The following is a 10,405-nucleotide window of genomic DNA, read 5'->3' as shown; positions in this document are numbered from 1 at the left end:
AGCCACCGCACCCAGCCCTGCATTTGTTTTGGCCATGGCTGCATTCCTCAGCCATTCTGCATACGTCCTGGTGGGTGGCTCCCCTGCCATGACTACACCACAAGGGGAGAGGCCTCAGACACCAGAAACCAGCCCACAGACACCTTGATCTGGGACCTCCAGCCTCCAGAACTGTGAGGAAATCAATGTCTGCTGTGGAAGCCGCCCAGTCTGTGGTACAGTCCTGGCAAATTAAGGCCCCAGGTCAACAGCCCCTTCACTAAACTGCTCAAGCAGCATTGGGAGCGAGCTGTCTGGATCCCTGCAGAGCTTTCCTCATCCACCCAGCATTCCAGTAGTGCCATCCCATGCTCTTTCACCAATCCCGTGGTTATCTACCATCGCACCTCTGAGTTTGGAAATTTGCCCACACACATGCCATGCATTCCTTTTTTACTGACAGACTACAGGACTCACTTCCACAAATAAGGCGCTTACACGGAAAGGGTTTCTAGCAAGATGCCTGTGCGACTCTCCACCGTGCACTGAATCCTGTAATGTCTAGACGAGTCCTTCCACCTCTTCAAGTCAGCTTTGGCTCTGGAGCCAGCACGGGCCACGCCTGAAGCCCAGAGTGTCTCTGATAATGTGGGGTGAGGATTTCTGCTGTGGTGGTGGCGGCTGGGAGTGCCGCTGACCCAGGAGAAGCCCAGGCGAGACGCGCTGGAACGGTGAGGGGGTAGCTGGAACTCAGGGCCATCTAGAAGGGAAAAATGAAACTTGGGAGAGTGAAAACATCAAAGGAAGCCGCCTAGTTAAGTGTATTTCAATGATACAGAAAAGCATAAAATCAGAGGGCGGGGTGAGATTCATGGAGGCCTCCCAAGTTCACTTCCCTCTGCCTCCGTGCAGACATCCCCATGGGCTACACATAATAAGTTCTTTAGTCTCCAAAGTCTCACAAACGTTTCCTTTGAACATCCAGATAGGAAGATATTCACAAGCTCCATTTTACAGAGAAATGAAACCGAGGGACGGGCAGCTGAGTGACAGCCCCCAAGCTAAAAAGTGTCACAGCTGAACCAGGAGACATGGGACTGTTAACCAGGAGAGTGTTAGGATGCTGTCTGTATTCATCCTCTCCAGGAAACTGCGCATGCACACATGCTCTCTAAAGCAGCGAACGTCACGGGTTGGCATGCCAACCAAAACTCACAGTAGGAAAGGCTCTCTCCTCGACATCTGGCCGTGAGCAGGAAAGGAAAAAGAATGGAGAAAGAAATAATCCGAGCTGGCTTGCAGGGAGAGAGAGCGATGGGCTCTTTAAAGTTGGCCCTTATCTTGAGTCCAACCGCGCAGAGCCCGGACACCACAATGCCTTCCTGTCCCTGCACACTTAGCGGCAAGTCATAGGAGTCATGTCATCACAAGGATGCCCCTGGGTTTGTCTTCTGATGCCGCGGCAGCTATATTTGCAAGACATGAGGCTTCTATGAATCTGGGAACAGCCTGCTTAGACTCTCATGGACTCGGGGGTGGCGTCCACCATTCACTGCCCTCTAGCCATCTCTTCCAGCACCCACAAGGATGCCCAATGCCTTCCCGAAGGGCCCTCTGTAGTTCCCCCTTAAGTCTAACCTGTCCTTCAAGGCCCACCTTCTCCAAAAAGCATACTTGTCTTTATCCTTGGGGATTTCTCCTGCAGCTAGATTCCTGAAGCCATTACTTTTAAGTCCCCGACTTAAGGCTGAACGTATGTCCTCAGGCATATTCATTTCTGAGTATTAATTTTTTTTTTTTTGAGACAGGGTCTCTCTCTGTCACCCAGGCTGGAGTGTAGTGGTTTGATCATAGCTCCCTGCATCCTGGAACTCCTGGGCTCAAGCGATCCTCCTGCCTTGGCTTCTTGAGGAGCTGAGACTACAGACCTATAACCAGACCCATAACCAGGCCTGGCTGATTATTTTTTTTAAATTTTTTTGTAGAGGCAGGGTTCTGCTATGTTGCCCAGGCTGGACTCATACGTCTGGCCTCGAGTGATCCTCTGCTTAGGACTCCCAAAGTGCTAGGATTAGACGTGAGCCACTGCACACAGCCCATTTCTGAGTGTAATTCTTTGTCTCCCAGTGACACTGCAAGCTCCTTGCAAGGAAAGCGAAATCTTACACATACTTCACTGAACCAACAGGTACCTGCCTACAGTAGATCCAGGCATGTTTGTTTGCTGTTTTTTCCAGGAAAGAGTGGGCAAAACCAGGGTTACAGTAGCAAGTTGTCAGCATTCGAGAGGAAAAGGGGAAGAGATGGGCATAAATCTTCTTTCTTCATTTAAAGTTCTCTGTGTGTGTGTGTGTTTGTGTGTGTGTGTGGTGTGTGTTTTGAGTAGGAGTCTCACTCTGTCCTCCAGGCTGGCGTGTAGTGGCACATTCATGGCCACCGCAGCCTCGACCTGCTGGGCTCAGGTGATCCTTCCGCCTCAGCCTTCCAAGTAGGTAGAACTACTGGCGTGCACCACCACACCCAGCTAATTTTTCTTGTATTGTAGAGACAGGTCTCATCAAGTTGCCCAGGCTGGTCTCGAACCCCTGGACTCAGGCAATCCTCTCGCCTCGGCCTCCCTAAGTGCTGGGATTACAGACTTGAGCCACCGCGCCCTGCCTTCAGTGTGTTTTACTCTATCCTGTAGAGTAAGCATTTTCAGTGTTGTTTCAAGATCTGCATAAAGCAAGAGCATACACGGAAACGGTCCTGTGTGCTCTTTGAGTAACCATGAAGATAAAATAATACCTGCTGAAGGAAGGGAAAACCTAGCTCTCTGTGCTTCAAGAGTGGACTAGCCACACCTCACCTGTAACAGTTTCAAGTTTAATCCTATTACGCTGCAACGCTTACCTGTCACTGCATTTAAGGAACCCCTGAGCCCCCAGGCGGTTCACAGGCCCAGGCAGGCTCCACACGCCCCTCCTTTCTCCCTGTGTTGGGTCCCAAGGCCTCCTCCCTGCTCCCCTCTCCTCTTGGTAGCTGTCACCACTGATCCAGACTATGGGGTTTCTCTGCCCTCCAAGATCTGTCTCTCTACGTCCACCCTTCCTTGTTGTCCTGGAAAACAAGCTTATAGACCCTCTTCATTTTATGACTTTATTTTTACATTTTATCTGTTTATTTATGAGTCAGGGTCTCAGTCTGTTGCCCCAGACTGGAATTCAGTGGCACAATTACAGCTCACCACCGCCTCAACCTCCTGGGCTCAAGTGATCCTTCTGCCTCAGCCTCCTGAGTATTTGGGACTACAGGTATCTGCCACTATGTCCAGCTAATTTTTAAATTTTTTTTTATACATACGAGGTCTCACTATATTGCCCAGGCTGGTCTCAAACTCCTGGGCCCAAGCAAACCTCTCGCCTCAGCCTCCCAAAGTGTTGGGATTACACGTGTGAGTGACACACACTCGGCCTTCATTTTAAAACTTTAATGTCCATTATTATAAGTGGAAAGACTCGTGACCCGCCTGGGCGACTTGGCGAGACCTCATCTCTACAATAAATCAAAAACTAGCCAGGCGTAGTAGCGCGCACCTGTAGTTCCGGCTACTTAGAAGGCTGAGGTGGAAGGATCGCTGGAGCCCAGCAGGTCGAGGCTGCGGTGGCCGGGAGCGTGCCACGGCACTCCAGTCTGGGTGGCAGAGTGGGACTCCAACTCAAAAAAAAAATAAAATAAAATAAGTGGAAAGACAAGATTTAAGGATTTGGAAAGATAGGGAAGTTCTAAAAAAGGGTAAAGATCTTACAATCTACAATCTTGAATCTTGGTTGATAGCATCTACCTGTCACTAGACATTTCTTTTATACTGATGTTGGGGTTCACTAAACCATCTCCTTCCTACTGATCTTGGCTACCTCGTTGTGAATCCATCCTCACCTTCTTCCCCAAGAAAAGTCCATCTACTCAGCACATAGACTTTATTTTATTTTTATTTTTTATTTTTTTGAGTTGGAGTCTCAGTCCTTCGCCTAGGCTGGAGTGCAGTGGCACGCATGCTCACGGCCACCCCAGCATCGACCCGCTGGGCTCCGGCGATCCTTCCGCCTCAGCCTTCCAAGTAGCCTGGAAATACAGACGCACGCTACCATGCCCCGCTATTTTTTGTTTTATTTTATTTTAGTGTAGAGACAAGGTCTCACCAAGTTGCCCGGGCTGGCCTCAAACCTGCGGGCTCAGGCAATCCACTTGGCTCAGCCTCCCAAAGGGTTGGGATGACAGGCTGAGCGACTGAGCCCGGCCAGAACATAGACTTTAACAACAAGGAGCCTCTTAGCAGGATGTCTGAACCCTACCTTCAAGTGGTTTATTTAACTTCTGAGCACCTCAAGACTAGGGACCTCTATCCTATACTACTATCCTATATTGGATTCTTCCCTAAAGGGTGTTTTCCTATGGCTCCTCAGTAATTATTTTATTTTATTTCTGTTTTAAAAAATAATTAAGTTTGTTGGAAGGGTGCAGTGGCCCATGCCTGTAATCCCAGCACTTTGGGAGGCAGAGGCTTGCTTGAGCCTGGGAGTTCAAGACTAGCCTGGGCAATACAGACAGACCTTGTCTCTACAAAAAATAAAAATAAAAACAGCTGGGTGTGGCAGTGCATGTCTGTAGTGCCAGTTACTCAGGAGGAGAAGTGAGAGGATTGCTAGAGCCCAGGAGTCTGAGGCTGTGGTGAGCCGTGATGGTGTTCCCCATACTCATCTGGGCTAGGTGATGGAGTGGGACCCTGACTCAGAAAAATAAATAAAATAATTAAGTTTATTTTTGAATAAGTTACTTATTTACATAGTTCAAAGATACAAAAGAGCTTAGTGAAAAAAATCTCCCCACCTCATCGCCTAGCCTCCCAGTTCCCTTCCTCAAGGTTACTGATTATGTTGTGTCTCCTTCCAGAGATATTGTGTGTGTGTGTGTGTGTGCATGCAAGCAAATGTACACATAAAATTCAAATCTATTGCCCCCTCTCCTTTTGTATACAAAAGGAGAGCATACTATAAACACCACTGCTTCTTGTTCACTATATACCATTGGTACCAAAAATGTATGCACATTTTTTTTTTTGAGTTGCAGTCTCACTCTGTCGCCCAGGCTGGAGTGCAGTGGCACACTCACAGCCATTGCAGCCTCGACCTGCTGAACTCAGGCAATCCTTCCGCCTCAGCCTTCCAAGTAGCTGGAACTACAGGCGTGTGCTATCACGCCCGACTAATTTTTTGATTCATTTTAGAGACGAGGTCTCACCAAATTACCTAGGCTGGTCTCGAACCCCTGGACTCAGGCAATCCACTCACCTTGGCCTCCCAAAGTGCTGGGATGACAGGTTTGAGCCACTGCGCCCGGCCTAAATGTACACACATTTTAAGCGATGTTATCTATGTATTACTTTCCAAAGTTGAATTGGATTATGGTAGCAATGTGTCGCATGATGCTCACTCAAAAGATGGTGTAGATCAAATGAATGCTAGCGTCACCATGCGACAGGCAGGACAGTCCGAGAAAATGGCAGAGGCATGGTTGTTCTTTGAGGAGTGCAAGAACACCATTTTGAAATGGTGTTTGAAATTCGAGAACATTGTGGTAGTATGACAATGGAAGCGTGACTGTGTAAAATAACCTCCAACGCGCTTAAAAACTGCACACATTCTTAGTAAGTTTGAGATGCGTGGTCCTGTGTGTGACGTGCACAAGGGAAGATCCGGGAGGCCTTGCATCTCAACAAGCCCTGCTGTAGATCACCATAATCAGAAGTGTCTGGACGCTGGTGGTGACCACTTTGAGCATCACTGCAAGTGCAGAAGTCAAACAAGACTTGTATTCATCTGTTTTTATTGGCATATGTTGAGTATTACAATTTTAATACAGGTTTTTTTTCCTTTCTTCTTCTTCTTCTTTTTTTTTTTTTTAGTTGGAGTCTCACTGGGTTACCCGGGCTGGAGTGCAGTGGCATGTTCACGGCCACAGCAGCCTCGACCTGCTGGGCTCAGGCGATCCTTCCGCCTCAGTCCTCAAGCAGCTGGAATCACAGGTGCCTGCCACCATGCCTAGCTAACTTTTTGATTTATTGTAGAGACGAAGTCTTGCCAAGTTGCCCAGGCTGGTCTCAAACCTCTGGTCTCAGGCAATCCTCTTGCCTCGGCTTCCCAAGGTGCTGGGCTTACAGGCTTGAGCCACCGTGCCTGGCTAGCTTTTTTTTCCCTTTCTTAAAATGTGTATACTTTTTTTGTGGCACCCTCCATACATATGAGAGAGAGAAAAAAAGAGAGTGTGAGTGTGTGTGTGTGTGTGTGTGTGTGTGTGTGTGTGTGTGTGTGTGACAAATCAGTACAAGAAGAACTTCTTCAGTCTTTCACTGGTTGTATGATAGTTCATGTACAGATGAACCACTCTGATAAGATATCTGGGTTGTTTTTAGTAGCTTGCTCTTATAAGCAATGCTGATATAAATGACCTTTAAAATATACAGGTCTCTGCTGCAGCTGTCTGTTTTCTGGTGCCGGTGCCAACAGTCCTGCACTTGACCAGTCAGTATTCCTGGTGCTGTACAGAGTATCCTCAGAGGATTCCAACCCTCAACCTGTTCCAATGAAGAGGGATGGAATCAGGTAATTCATATATTTTTCTCACCAGTTGTTCTTTTTCTAGCGGTATTTACCCAATGTTATCCATACATTTTGCTATTGTATCTTTAACCAAGAGGATCCAGGAGAAGTGAAATGTAAGGCCAGGCTGGGTACAGTGACTTACGCCTGTAATCCCAGCACTTTGGGAGGCCGAGGCGAAAGGATTGCCTGAGCCCACAGGTTCAAAACCAGCTTGGGCAACTTGGCGAGACCTCTCCTCTACAATAAATCAAAAAATTAGCCGAGCGTGGAGGCATGCGGCTGTAGTTCCAGCTACGTGGAAGGCTGAAGCAGAAGGATCGCCTGAGCCTAGCAAGTCAAGGTTGCGGTGGCCATAAGCGTGCCAATGTACTCCAGCCTGGGCGACAAGAGTGAGACTCCAACTCAAAAAACAAGACAAAACAAAAAAGACACTCTTTCCAATGATAGGAACTCAAACGCCTTCATTTGTCTGATGATGTGCCAGAATTTTTAAATAGATTTTAAAAAATAAATGTTCAAACACACATAGACTGATTATGATGAGGTACATCTTTGTATATGCCAACTGATTTTATCAAATTTAAATATTTTTGTTTTTTTTTAATTTCACTGTGTTTAAAGTAGTAAAGGTATTAAAATAGTAAAGACAGGTAGCGTTCTACTTCCCTCTGTGTCCTTCCCTAATCTTTTTCTCTTCCCTCCCACTTGTTTGTTTGTTTTTGAGTTGGAGTCTCACTCTGTCGCCCACACTGGAGTGCAGTGGCCGCTCCCGGCCACCGCAGCCCCGACCTGCTGGGCTCCGGCGATCCTTCCACCTCAGCCCTCCAAGTAGCTGGAACTACAGGTGTGTGCTACCATGCCTGGCTAATTTTTGGTTTATTGTAGAGATGAGGTCTCGCCAAGTTGCCCACGAGGGTCTCGAACCTGCGGGCTCAGGCAATCCACTCACCTCAGCATCCCAAAGAGCAGTATTATAGGCTGAGCCATTGAGCCCGGCTCTCTTCCCTCCCACTTAAAGGTAACTTTTACCCAAGGTTTTTTGTTTTGTTTTGTTTAATCAATCCTATGCATTTTAAAATTAAATATGCATATATCATAACAAAATAGTATTTGCAAAATTCTATTTATCATGTATCATTTAAACAAAAAAAGATGCTCTTTCCACTGCTCAAAACAGTTTTTGAACGCGTCAGTTTTGATACCTTTTAGTGCTTTTGCTGTTTTTTGTTTCACCTCTTCCACACAGGCAAAACTTTTCCCTTTGAGGACTTTTCTTCATCCAGGGAAACCAAAAAAAAGTCATTCAGGTTGAGATCAGGTGAATAGGGAGGGTGAGGCATGGGGGTCATGCTGTTTTTGGTCTAAAACTGCTGAACACTCAGGGTAGTGTGGGCAGGTGCACTTGTAAATCATCCATCACGAAATGGGCAAACACACTGAGAGACTCTCCTCTCCCCTCTCCCCCCAAAAAATTCACCGAAGCCGAATGCAGCCTCTCACAACAATGCTAGCAGGTACTCTGATGCCGATGGGTTCCTAGAACACTTACCTAGTGAGGGAAGCCTGTATTACAAGGGTCTGCCCTCCAAAAAGATAATTCTGTTTTTTGGGGGCCCCCCTCCTATGAACACCACTGTTGGATAAACTCATGGATCGGTTAAGAGAACAGATTAGGTAATGCAGTACGTGAATATTCACACCAGACAAAAGTAGTAAAAACAATGATAGCGCCCAGTGTGTGCCAATCACTCTTTTAGAAATACCAACAACAATCATACTTGCAAACACTTGACTGCCAGGCATTGTGCTAACAGTCATATTTATTATGCATGGCTTTTAGCACATAATAATATCACATACAATATTATTTTATAGATTATTCCCAGCAGCCTGTGATGTGGTCAAGAAAGGTAAAGTGACTGGGTGCAGTGGCTGAATCTGTCTTCCCAGTACTTTGGGAGGCCGAGGCGAGAGGACTGCCTGAGCCCGCAAGTTCAAGACCAGCCTGGGCAACTTGGTGAGACCTCGTCTCTACAATACATAAAAAAAAAAAAGCCGGGTGTGGGAGCAGGCACCTGTAGTTCCAGCTACTTGGAAGGCTGAGGTGGAAGGATCGCCGGAGCCCAGCGGGTGGAGGTTGCAGTGGCCGTGAGAGTGCCAACGCATTCCAGCCTGGATGACAAAGAGTGAGACTCAACTCAGAAAAAAAAAAAATCATGTGATTATATTACCTGTTTAAAATAATAATAAAATCCCAGCATTTTGAGAGGCGGAGGCGAGAGGATTGCCTGAGCTCAGGGGTTTGAGACCAGCCTGGGCAAACTGGCAAGACCTTGTCTCTACAATAAATTTAAAAATTAGCCAGGCGGGGTAGTGCGTGCCTGTAGTTCCAGCTATTTGGAAGGCTGAGGCAGAAGGATCGCCTGAGCGCTGCAGGTTGAGGCCGTGGGAGCTGTAATACTTTCAGGAAGACTAAGCAACTTTATCCAGGGGTGTGAAATTTAAACCCAAGACAATATGACCACATCATTCAGCCATTAAGTAGGTGAAATAAGACAAGGATGTGTCGCAAAATATTCATAGGCCATAAGGTCTGAGCAGTTGTTTTGTTAGTAACGATCGTGGACTCCTCTTTCAAAACACCATGTCTCAGAAAATTGGCTTCCAGTGTAGTTTGTAGTGAAATACTTTATTATTAAATGACACACACACATACATGCACACACACATACGCTGCATACATACATACACATGTTAAACCCCAGTAGTAACAGTGATTGAAACATCATAATTAATATGTATATAACTAGCACTATCATATAATTCACAAATATGGCTCTTCTCTAGATCCTTCAGAGAAACTAATTAGTGTCAAATATTTTGTTTAAATAAAAACAAGTTGGGCACGGTGGCTCACACCTATAATCCCAGCACTTTGGGAAGCCAAAGTGGGAGAATCACTTGAGCCCAGGAGTTCAAAACCAGCCTATGCAACATAGCGAGACTTGATCTCTACCACAAACCCCCCCCAAAATTAGCTGGGTGTGGTGGCATGTGCTTGTAGTCCCAGCTACTCAGGAAGCTGCGGCAGAAAGATCACCTGATCCCAGGAGGTTGAGGCTGTAGTGAGCAGTGTTCACGACACTGCATTCCAGCCTCAGAGACAGAGTGAGACTCCAATTCAAACAAACACAAATCAAATGGCCATTTGGCACCTGTCTAAATGTTTAGTGAAGGAGAAGCAGGTAGAATCATTCCAGTTGGAAATACTGGGATAATTTATTATGCATAGCCTAATTTAAAAAAAAGAAAAAACTAGAGGCAACAAGACAGAACAAGTAAACCAAGCTCTTACAGAGGCAAAGGAGAAATGCAAAAGTTCTAAGTCATGGTCCCTCCTGAGAGCTAATTTTGCCCTCGGAATTCTAAGCAAGTAAGCCTTTTTTTCTCTTAGGTATCAAAAATTAACAGCAGCCAAGACTGTTGCTATTAAGCAGTGGGGTGTTCACACACGCACCCTTCAGCATAGGCGTGCGGGGCAGAAAACTCGACACTGTACACACATGGAAGTCTGCACAGACACAAGACTGTACAGAGGCCAGGAGGGGGCTTACATCGCATGCAGCTATGATGCAACCATTTCTTTTTTTTTTGAGTTGGAGTCTCACTCTGTCGCCCAGACTGGAGTGCAGTGGCCGCTCCCGGCCACGGCTAATTTTTGATTTATTGTAGAGATGAGGTCTCGCCAAGTTGCCCAGGCGGGTCTCGAACCCGCCGGCCCAGGC

General features: G+C 46.7%; 1 protein-coding gene across 2 annotated transcripts in view; it reads right to left on the bottom strand.

Moving 5' to 3' along the window:
* Positions 1-415: 415 nt before the first annotated feature.
* Positions 416-10,405, bottom strand: part of FBXO16 (F-box protein 16) — a 65,949-nt gene continuing 55,959 nt past the window's right edge. For both annotated transcript variants that reach the window (XM_021705921.1, XM_021705924.1), the window contains 2 exons: positions 1,196-1,221; positions 416-739 (listed from right to left, as the gene is read on the bottom strand). In XM_021705921.1, the coding sequence (XP_021561596.1) occupies positions 730-739; positions 1,196-1,221 (36 nt within the window). In that variant the 3' untranslated portion in view covers positions 416-729. The remainder of the gene's footprint in view (positions 740-1,195; positions 1,222-10,405) is intronic.

The sequence above is a fragment of the Carlito syrichta genome, unplaced genomic scaffold (assembly GCF_000164805.1).
Source record: "Carlito syrichta isolate Samal-C Ts95f unplaced genomic scaffold, Tarsius_syrichta-2.0.1 Scaffold115591, whole genome shotgun sequence".
Classification (NCBI taxonomy): domain Eukaryota; kingdom Metazoa; phylum Chordata; class Mammalia; order Primates; family Tarsiidae; genus Carlito; species Carlito syrichta.
This window is presented reverse-complemented; position numbering and strand designations above follow the sequence as displayed.